The sequence below is a fragment of the Dama dama genome, chromosome 25 (genome assembly GCF_033118175.1).
Source record: "Dama dama isolate Ldn47 chromosome 25, ASM3311817v1, whole genome shotgun sequence".
Lineage (NCBI taxonomy): Eukaryota > Metazoa > Chordata > Mammalia > Artiodactyla > Cervidae > Dama > Dama dama.
In genome coordinates, this window is record NC_083705.1 from 15,322,732 (window position 1) to 15,333,972 (window position 11,241).

General features: G+C 40.9%; 1 protein-coding gene across 2 annotated transcripts in view; it reads left to right on the forward strand.

Moving 5' to 3' along the window:
* LOC133046654 (beta-hexosaminidase subunit beta-like) overlaps positions 1 to 8,596 on the forward strand; it is a 34,707-nt gene extending 26,111 nt beyond the window's left edge. The window contains exons 7-14 of one of the 2 annotated variants that reach the window (XM_061129539.1): positions 1,522 to 1,651; positions 3,800 to 3,980; positions 4,624 to 4,710; positions 5,917 to 5,989; positions 6,480 to 6,654; positions 7,638 to 7,728; positions 7,886 to 7,990; positions 8,423 to 8,595. In XM_061129539.1, the coding sequence (XP_060985522.1) occupies positions 1,522 to 1,651; positions 3,800 to 3,980; positions 4,624 to 4,710; positions 5,917 to 5,989; positions 6,480 to 6,654; positions 7,638 to 7,728; positions 7,886 to 7,990; positions 8,423 to 8,483 (903 nt within the window). In that variant the 3' untranslated portion in view covers positions 8,484 to 8,595. Of the gene's footprint in view, positions 1 to 1,521; positions 1,652 to 3,799; positions 3,981 to 4,623; positions 4,711 to 5,916; positions 5,990 to 6,479; positions 6,655 to 7,637; positions 7,729 to 7,885; positions 7,991 to 8,422 lie in introns of both variants that reach the window. The other variant, XM_061129540.1, reaches the window with a different exon arrangement.
* The last annotated feature ends 2,645 nt before the right edge of the window (positions 8,597 to 11,241 follow it).

Here is an 11,241-nt window from a genome sequence, read left to right on the forward strand (position 1 = left end):
TAAATGACAACTTCTTTTCTCTCTAAAAAACTGTATGAAGTAGGGAATCTTCAGAGATAATGGCTTCTTTGTAGAGATAATGGCTCCTTCGTAGAAAATAATGGTAGTGTTAGAAGTGTTCAAACTGACTGAATTATAGACCAGTGAAGCGGGGAGCAAGCCTTGCAGCGTCTCACTGGATCCCCTGTGCTACAGAGCTGGTCACTGACCGCAAGAGAGGCTGCCTGTGTCATGCAGAGTTGTAGTTATGAAGGGGCAGAGCCAAGACCCTAGATGAGGCCTCTGGTCACAATTCCGAAGCTTTCCTTAAAGTTTTGATGTAGTTTGGATTGAAATCCTAGCAGCACTCCTGTTCTTGTTTGCTTTTGATAGGGAAAGCTTCAAACATATACAGAAGTAGAATCTAATGAATTCCCATTTCTTCATCACTCAGCTTCAATACTTAAGTAATGGCCAATCCTACAACACCTATATCCCCTCCACCATTATTTTGAAGGTAATCTCAGACATCATCTCTTATTAGTAAAAAGGCCTGTTTAAAAATAACTCATTATCACAGCTAAAAATTTAGTAATAATCCAGATAGCCAATCATTATTCATGTTTCCCCAAGAGCCTTTTTCTTTAAAAAAAATTTTTATTTGCAGTGGGATGCAAATAAACTCCATACGTTGTGGTCAGTTAACACATCTGTTGTATGGTTGCCCATTCCTGACCATGTCTTTTTATTTTTCTTTTAATGTATTAGTTTCATTGAGCATATGAAGCTCGATTTGTCCTATAGTTTTCCACAATCTGGGTTTTGTTGATTGCCTTTCCAGTGTCAATTTGTTCTTCTGTCCCATGTGTTTACTATAAACTTAGATCGGGTCTTGATTCAATACAGATTTGTTGTTGGGGTTGGGGAAGGCAAGATTACTTTTTAAGGAGTTGAGTATTTATTTATATTTATATATTTATACCTTGAGAGATATGCCATAGTAACACTTTGAATGGACCTTTATTTACCACTGATACTGAGTTCTAATTTTTCAAGAACAAAAAACAGGACCAAAGGTAATAATGAAAAACAAAAAACCAGGGCATCTCAAGGGGAATTTTGCTGCTGGCAGTAATTAAAGTGATCTTGAACGCCAACAGCTATGTTTTGTAATAATGTGTGAATTTTGATTCTAAAACTGACAAGGGCAATATATTCAGAATTCTCACTTTGGAGTCGAACATTTTATTTCTGTTTTGTCATACGGTCACATGAGGTTGAAATATTGTGATGGTACACATTGCTAAATCAAGGTGCTGGCTCTGTCAGTAGATAGTTCTGTCAATAAATCTGGAATTAACCCGAAGTGGGCTGAGAGCTTACTGATAAGATACAGTAAACAGATAATTTAAATGAGTCCCCCAACATCACATAAAAGTTTAATACTTTGTGATACCTGAAAAGTCTGCTGGCAGATATCAAAGTACAACAGAACTGTAAACAGCTCATACATTTTAATTTTAATAAATGTTACTTTTACAGGGAAGCTATTCTTTGTCTCATGTTTATACACCAAACGATGTCCGTACAGTGATTGAATATGCCCAATTACGAGGGATTCGCATCCTGCCAGAATTTGATAGCCCTGGCCACACAGCATCTTGGGGAAAAGGTAAGGAGTGTGCTTTATGAGTCGCTAAAAGTGAACATGTGTGCTCCTGCGTCTCATGACTTGGTGTTTGCTTATTTTGTTATTACTTGTGATTTGCACAAAGGTAGCACTATTGATGGTTGTAATTCAGTAACTATTATATGTCTATTGTGAGCAGGTCACTGTATCTAGGCATTGCCTAAAGTATAAACACAAGGGATAAAAGAAAACAAGAAAACAAGTAGAATGTGATATGTGAGTTAAAGAGTTACATGAATGAAGTAACACCTAAAATGTGCTTGAGACATCAGAGAATACATTCTTGTTTCTGGTAGAGGGGATACAGGAAAGGCATTTAGCTGGAGGGCAGCGCGGGAGAGAGCAGTATGTACTATGTTATGTTTTGCTTAGCCTCCCAGTCGTGTCCGACTCTTTGAAACCGCATGGGCTGTGGCCCGCCAGGCTCCACTGCCCATCAGGATTCTCCAGGCGAGAATACTGGAGTGGGTTGCCATGCTGTTCTCCAGCGGATCTTCCCAACCCCTGATTGAACCCATGTCTTCCATATTGCAAGCGAGTTCTTTACCATTTGAGCAACCAGGAAAGCCCATGAATACAGGAGTGGGTAGCCTGTCCCTGTCCCAGGGGATCTTTCCCACCCAGGAATCAAACTGGGGTCTCCTGCATTGTGGGCGGATTCTTTACTACTGGGTGCTTAAGAACTGCTTCTGGAGCTAGGCTGCCTGGGATTCGAATACTGCTTCTGGCACTTATGGGTTTCCCTGGTGGCTCAGATGGTAAAGAATCTGCCTGCGATGCACGAGACCCAGGTTTGATCCCTGGGTTGTGAAGATCCCCTGGAGAAGGGCATGGCAACCCACTCTAGTATTCTTGCCTGGAGAATTTCATGGACAGAGAAGTCAGGCAGACTATAGTCCATGGGTTGCAAGTCATGGGACATAGCTGAATGACTATCACTTTCACTTTTCACTTTCTGGCATTTATAAACTGAGTGACCTTGGGCAAGTTATAGAACATCTCATTCTGAGACTTCCCATCTCTAAAATGGTATATTAGTAGTAGCTATCATGTCATGTTTTTTGAAGTTTAAAAAATGAATATAAAGCAGATAATACTGCACCTAGCATTTATAATTGTTCAATAAGTATTATTAGAATAGACATGGAGAATAGTGGGAAATGAGTCTGAAAAGTAGCATGGTAGGCCTTGGGGGAGGAGTTTGTGCTTTGTCAGGACACATGGAAGCCAGTGAAAGCTGCAGAGCAGAAGAGAGACATGGCAGGGGCCACAGTGCAGGGAGCCCTACGTGAATGCGACAGATGGGAAGTGAGGTCCGAGAGCAGAATGCTGATAACAGGGATGGCAAATAATATATAGAACTGAGAGACATTCTGGAAATACAGTCCATGGAACTTGGCGACTGGCTGACTCCAGCAGGAGGGGACGAGAGACTCGGTGGGATGGGGGCTCGTGGACCAGAATGTGGAAATTGGGAAGCTGCAGAAGGAGTTTGGGGCACAGACTTTGGTTTCTGCTGGATTGTATTTTTTTAATTGTATTTATTTGGGTTGTGATGGGTCTTTGTGCTATGCAGGCTTTTCCCTGGTTGCAGCAGGCGGGGGCTCCTCTGCTCGCGGCAGGCGGGCTCAGGAGTTGTGGCGCAGGGGCCTACTTGCTCCGCATACGGGATCTTCCCAGACCAGGGATCGAACCTGTGTCTCCTGCGTTGGCAGGCAGATTCTCTACCTCTGACCCATTGGGGAAGCCCTGTTGGAGTATATTTGAAGTGAAGCTAATTGTGTTCGGCAGGGAATTTGAAATACAGTTTGAAACTTGCGGAAAAGGATTGGGGCAAGCTGAAGATTTGGGAGCTCTTAATATTTGAGATAGTATTTGACATGGATAAAATCTCAGAGAGGCTGATGGAAATGGAAAGAAAGCGGGACAGGGGCAGTATTCAGAAATTAATTCTCCCTTTTCTTATCTGAAGAAATTACCAAAGTAACTCTTAGTAAACACGCTTATCTTTTTCTGTATAAAATCTCTTACGTATATCTTCAACAAAATAAAGTAGTATAATCATGTGCAAAGTCTTGTCTTTGTGACTGAACTACTACTTCAGCAAAGATTCTCCATGTTTCCTTCTAGGCCAGAAAGACATCCTGACTCCATGTTATTATGCGAGAGAGCCATCTGGGACCTTTGGACCTATAAACCCTATTTTGAATTCAACTTACAGCTTCCTGTCTAAACTTTTCAAAGAAATTAGTACTGTGTTTCCAGATGAGTTCATTCATCTGGGAGGAGATGAAGTAAATTTTGGTTGTTGGTATGAAAATCTGTTAACTGCCCCCCCACCCCTTTCTAAAATGTGTTATCTTTGAAGTAGGTGTAGAGGTGTCCCTGGGAAAAGGGAAGACTTGGGGGAACATCTATGTGAGGTGTTAACCTGGCACTACAACTCCTAAGACGGTGAATTGTTTACAGAATGTGCATATGGGTGCTATTGACAGAAGCCTGTAGGAAGGAGAATTAAAGTGCAGAAGAAAATGGGAATTAAAAAAAAAAAAAAACTAGAGAACAAGAATAGCTTTAGTGAAGAGGGTAATGATTAAGTGGGAGAGATTTTTCTAGTAAAAATCTTCTGTGCAAATAGCTTGAGATGGGAGAAAGATGGGGGAGCTTAGGGAAGGCCATTTTTACAGGATATCAGCTTCTAAAAAATTTTTTTGCAATGGAAAGTTAACATAACTCATAATTAAATTTTAGACTTATTTTAGGTGTAATTAGGCTTACTTTAGGCATAATTAGGCTTATTTTAGGTTTAATTTAGTCATAATTAGGCTTATTTTACTCTTTACAAACTTTAATAGATTTTCATCTGTATAAATGATGTTGGGGTTATATGTTGCTTTAAAAAGATTGGGCATATTGAACTTCTAATGAAATTTTTATTACTGTTTTTGTTTAAGGGAGTCCAATCTAGCAGTCCAGCATTTCATGAGGAGCAAAGGCTTTGGCAAAAAAATTGAGAAACTGGAATCTTTCTATATGCAGAGGTAAGTTACTTGAAAGCCTACTACTTTTTATTTCATCAGTGCCTTTTGTAAAAGTTTAAGCTCTTATTTAGTACTATTTTATTTTCTCATTTTCTCTTCATTCCTTTTCAAAGTGTACATGTTATAATCTTTGTTACACAAAGTACAGATAAAAATCATAAAGGAGGGTGCAATACCCATTATTCTCTCTAAATCAGTAACATGGTGACTCTAATCCTTCTGCAGTAACGGTTGAGACATAGGGTGGTAATGGTTACCTGTTCTGTGAGCTCACCTGAAAACCCAGGCTACCCTGTGAAGGCTTCGTCACCGTCTAGCTCCTGGAATTCATTTTGTCAACTCCAGCGCTGCTTTTACTCTATACCTGTGCTATCTGGTATGGCAGCCACAACCACATGTGGCTGTTTGTATTTAAATTGTACTTGAAGAAAATTAAAAACTCAGTTCCTCAGTCACATTAGCCACATTTCACATGCTCTGCAGCCAACAGCTAGATGTGACTAGTGCTACCATATTGGAAAGTGCACACATAGAACATTTCCATCCCTGCAGATAAGATCTACCCGACAGTGCTGCCCTTTGGTAAAGAGTAGTAAACTTATTTTGTAAAGAGCCAGATAGTAAGTGTTGGCTTTCTCGCGGCACATGTGGTTTCATGGGCGTCCCCGATGGCTCAGCAGTGAAGAATCTGCCTGCAGTGCATGAGATGTGGGTTCAGGAAGATCCTCTGGAAGAAGAAATCATAACCTATTCGAGTATTCTTGCCTGGAAAATCCCATGGACAGAGGAACATGGTGGGCTACAGTCCCTGGGGTCACAAAGAGTTGGACACAACTGAGCACGCATGCATAGGTTACATACTTTTTAAATATTTTTTAAGCTCTGTTTTACCAATGTAAAAAGGGGCTTCCCTTGTGGCTCAGCTGATATAGAATCTGCCTGCAATGCGGGAGACCTGGGTTTGATCCCTGGGTTGGGAATATCCCCTGGAGAAGGGAAAGGCTACCCACTTCAGTATTCTGGCCTGGAGAATTCCATGGACTGTATAGTTCATGGGGTCGCAGACAGTCGGACACAGAAGCAGCTTCGCATGCACATACTGAAAGGCATCTGTCAGTGTTGCAGTCTTTGGTATAAAATGTGCATTCTTTACACACATTGCTAAGTTTGTGATCTGAAATAACTTTGTAATTTTTTCAATGGTAGGGTTTTGGATATGATTTCATCCATGAACAAGAGATCCATAGTCTGGCAAGAGGTTTATGATGATGAAGTCAAGGTGAGAGGTTACTAATACTGCGTGTGGTTCTGATAATATGAGACTTAATACTCTAACACCTTGGATGGAAGGAACTCTAAGCTTTTAAATGGCATTTCTCTCTGACATAATCAGAATTCTTTATTTTCCTTTGGGGCAACTGAAAATTTGAAAGTCCAGCTACTTGTATTATCTTTCCAGAAGGGTTAGTGGCATCCTCTAAGTTCCAAAGTAAGTAAAATAGTGTGGTAGAAATGAGACTAAAGCCTTAATTTATTACATCTACATGGTATTGTATATAGACAAAAGGTAACAAATTAAAAGGTTTGATGAAATGTCTAAGTCCTTATTACAAATAGCATTAGATATTACCTCAAAGAGGAAAGGGGAAAGAAGAAAGCATTGCTTTATTCAAGGATCTTGAAAGTTATTAACTACAATGCCTTAGACTTTTAATATCATCTGCTGTAGCTGCAAGACCTAATACATATTTCTTTTTTAACTTTAATAGCTTACACAAGGCACAGTAGTTCAAGTATGGAAAATGGGAAACCTTCATATGAAACTAAGTAAAGTTACAGCAGATGGCTTCCCTGTGATCATTTCTGCCCCTTGGTACTTAGATGTGATCAATTATGGGGAAGACTGGAAACAGTACTACTCTGTGGAGCCTCTTCGCTTTGCAGGTAAGTGAAGCAACGATCATTACTTGATGTGTTAGGTTTTTCAAACCCTTCCCTCCCTCCAGGGAATCTTTACCTAGGTACCACCTACTATCCTCCCTTTTATGTTTGACCCTTGATTTTTCTTGTGTATAATCCAACAGACTGAACTCAGTTATCATTTTAAACTTCATGAAGGAAACCGTATTCTTTCCTAAATGAGAAAACTTCTAAAGTAAGATTCCCTTACACTGACACGACTTGTCACCATGCATTTAAAGATGCCTATTGCATGAGCCTTGTCTCTCCTCTGAGCTTTCTCTGCGATGTCAGACACCTAAGTAGGGATCACGTCCTGTCCGGTGGCTTTCGGGTTCTGAGGAGGAGGTATCCTTGGGGATGGGCATGTCTGAGTGGTGGGGCTCCAGGCTCTCAAACCCCCTTAAGAACAGTTCTGCTTTGTCCAGTTTTGTACACTAGACTTTAATATACACTTTCCTTTAATTAAAAGTATTTTGGTGTTTAAAAAGTTTCAAAACTGTAGGCCTATCAGGAACTGTTTCTCTAAAAGCATTTTCTGAGAATCAAAAAGTCATAGTTACTGTAGATACCTAGTCTCTTTGATACCAAAAGATAGGTACTGAAGGCAGGAGTGGTGGTCACTAGCATAGTCCACCTTGCATTCCTTGGCACACTGTTCCCAGGCAACCAGGGGAAGTGCTTCTGGTGTCCAAATAAGTTTGCATAAAACCAAAATAGAATGGTCTCTTTACTACTGGCCTGCTACATTAGTTGACACACGCTAACAAATAGTCTGTGAACCACAGGGTCAGTTGTGGCAATAAAGTTTCTGACCATTTTTTGTGCCACAGCTGTAAACTTCTCCCAAGGTCCTCCTGACTCCGAGAGAGAAACCTTGCCCCAGGCTAACACTGGAAATCAGCACCGCCTCTGTAGGTGAGCCTCAAGTTGCAACTACCTAACTTACACCACTGATTGTAATCTAGGTACTCAGGAACAGAAACAGCTTGTCATTGGTGGAGAAGCCTGCCTGTGGGGAGAGTATGTGGATGCAACTAACCTTACTCCAAGATTATGGTATGGAATCTAAGGAAGGACATGTGAATTAAGGTGCCTGAGTTTCTCTTCTCCACCCAAGCAGGAAAGCACTAGAAACTTGCCCAAGTGTGTGGTTTGCTTCTTGAAGAAAACATGAATTTAAACTGCCTTGGGGGATATGTGGTTTAAATTTTAGGCCTCGGGCAAGTGCTGTTGGTGAGAGACTCTGGAGTCATCAAGAAGTCACAGACCTAGAGGATGCCTACAGGAGACTAACAAGACACCGCTGCAGAATGGTCAAGTAAGACACATTTATTTGTCAGGCTAGGATACTGTTAAGTACAGGGTGATTTTTAACCTTATTTAGTGTTAGACACATTTATTTGTCAGGCTAGGATACTGTTAAGTACAGGGTGATTTTTAACCTTATTTAGTGTTAGACACATTTATTTGTCAGGCTAGGATACTGTTAAGTACAGGGTGATTTTTAACCTTATTTAGTGTTAGCTAGCTTATTGGGATTTTTTTGTTGTTGCTGTAAACGGAAGTATATGTGACCTAAGAGGTAGTGATCTAATTAGGAAAAATTGGCAACTGTTTCTCCATTAATTATGAATCTCTCCTCAGTAATTTGTGGTATCGTTTACTGATTCTGACTTGAGCTACTAAGTTTCTTAAGACAGAGATGAATTACATCAGTCTAAAACATTTTTTGTTTATACTTGTCCTACAGACGAGGAATAGCTGCACAACCTCTCTTTACTGGCTATTGTGACCAAGAGGGCAGGATGTAAAAACGAGCTGAAACAGAAGAAAATATGGGAAAAGAGCCCACAGTCAATCCTTACTACAATCAACCTGATTTTAAAAATCATGTTTTTGAATAAAATATCTTTTTATTGATTGAACCTCCATGTTATACATTAGAAGACTGACATCTTTCTTGTGAGAGAAGCGTAAAATCAGCCAACCAAAAACCTTGTGATATCTATCACTCAGTGTATTCCAAAAGACTGAATCTTAACTGCCAACAGTAATAATTTCCTAGATACACATACAGTTCAGGTACATTAACCTTCAACATCACAGCACGTTTCTCATGCTGTAAAGTAGAATGACCAGCACCAGTGCCACTGTCTGTTCAAGTTCTCCCTTAAAGTGTTCTTACTGAAAACGAAGTAGGTAGGTGCTCCTGAGTTTCTCTCCAAGGACTTAGGACAAGCCACTTCTCTGGCTGAGCAGCGTACTTTGGTCGTGAGGATTCATGGCTTGATAATTAGACAGCTCTAAGGAAAAAGTAGCTGAGCCTGATGTTAACATCTGAAGCACAGTTGATTAACCCTAATCAAAATAAGTTAGTTGTCTCTGCAAAGTTAAGCCTCAAATTTCTCCCTGCACATCTTTTGACCATTATCAGGAAAAACTTGCTAAGTACTGTGAGGACAGAAAACCAGGAGTGGGGGTATGCTTCAGAAGTATTCCCCAGCCCCAATGTTTGGTAAAAGGTTCTGCTGGCACTCAGATGCCTGTCCTAGAGCAGGAGAGACTGGCGGGGAAAAGAATGGCAGGAAGAACTGGCTGGGAGCCAGCGATAGTAGACGTAAATAAGTGCTCAGGATGGAGAAGCGGTCATTTAGGCTGATGACACATTTTGGTAGAGCCCACCTCAAACTTTGTGCAGGGCTGGGAAGCCCTCCGCCACGCATCCACACCCGTGCTGATATGATCCCTGGGATTTCTCCAGCAATTTATGTAAAATATGTAGATTTAGTCTCAGAGCACCTACCATGATTTCTGCTAAGGGAACAAACCCAGTAACAACGTTGCTGTCTTGGCGAGACTGGATTTCCTGAATGTTCCCTCTTCTCTGTGCCAGGTCTGCTAGGACAGGGCTGAGGTAATCTCTTGTCACCGTCACCTCAAGATTCATCAGGGGCTCCAGAACTTGCTTTTCAGCTTTCTTCGAGCCTAAAGGAATTAAAGGATGTTAATTCCTCTTCCTCAGACTGCAGATCAGACTTCTGTTATGAAGGGAAGATTCATAAAAACTTAAATACTGTCCATACTCTTAAGCACAAAGCCTCCAGCAAAAAGACAGAAGCCTGCCTTAGCACTCTTTATAAGAAGTCCAAAACTTCAATGTTTGCGTGTACATGCACGCCAACAGTATACCTGAGACCTCACTTAGGGTTTGCTCCTACCTTCACGTATGTGTTGCAAGAGGATGCTTGGTAAAGTCTGATTAGGTAGAATACCTGTGAACATGTGCACAGGGGAAAGAAAATGGTTTTCCCCTCTCAAAGACATATTTCCTTCATATATCTCCTCTTTAAGTTTTGAAACCTATAGTTACAGTCCATGCTACAAGTCAGGGCAATCAAGGAGGGAAATGAAGGAGAGAGGTAAAAACAGAGTAAGCAGAAACATATTCTCAGTGTAAGACAAACAGAATTCTGTTCAGAATTTTAGATTTCAAAGGCCAAGAAGAACAAGCAGATACAGAAACTGAAAAAAGCTAAAACAGCATCAGGCAAATAGGAAGTGGACAAAACTGGGGAAGCAGCAGAGGAATAACACATATTGGGGTCCGGGTCCTAGTTAGATTTTGTCTGCATGATCATTCCATCAGCCAAACTGGTACATGGATTTGGAGCCCGTTTGCAAGCACTGTAACAACTGATGAGTCTGCTTTAATAGGTAACCTACTTCTCCGGCCTACCAGAGTTAAAACACAATAAAACAATTTCCCATATATTCTAAGCCTGTTTGGTTGTCCGGTGGGATATAATCATCTTGGATTTAGCAGTGGAAGCCAGATCAAAGAGCAAGGGCTCTGGAATGTGGCCTCTCCTTTATCTGCCTCTGGCTGATCATCCTCTCTGCTCGCCTGCCCCCACTCACTCAGGACCGGCGGCACCACCGCCTCTATTGTCCAGTAATGCTCTGCGCCTCCTCCTTCCCCTCCCCCTCCTACCTTCACGATCATGGAAAATGGGCAGATTCGTAAAAACATCAGTATATTCTCTATTGTAGACATTTCAGAAAACCATAGCACACATATATATAGTAAAATATATATATTTTCATATATATAATTTCATATTCATAATTTCAGTTCTTTGCAGCTGATTAAGCCTTTAAAATCACTACCAACTGAAATGACTCAATTAGCGAAAAAGTATCTAATAATCCTTGAATGAAGACATTAGGAAAAATAATGACACACAAACAACTGAACACATCCCATGTGTTTTTGCAATTCTTACCCAAAGCTTCGTGCCACTTCACAGTGTATCTTTTTGAATAACATATTGGAGTGGGAAAAGGCTAAAAATTAAGAGTAATGCTGCATCTAAGGAAGGCTCAGAGTTCTGTGTGACTGAACAGGAGGTATTGTGCTCATGGGTCTGTCCTTAGTCCTCTTTCACAGCGTTTTCCTTAGCGACCCTGCGTAGTTATAGAGCATCAAAAACTGCTTCTACAGAGCTTCCTCAGAAACGCTAAGCTGTACGCGAGTCACAGTCTTTGGGTGCTCCTTGTAATCCACTGGGC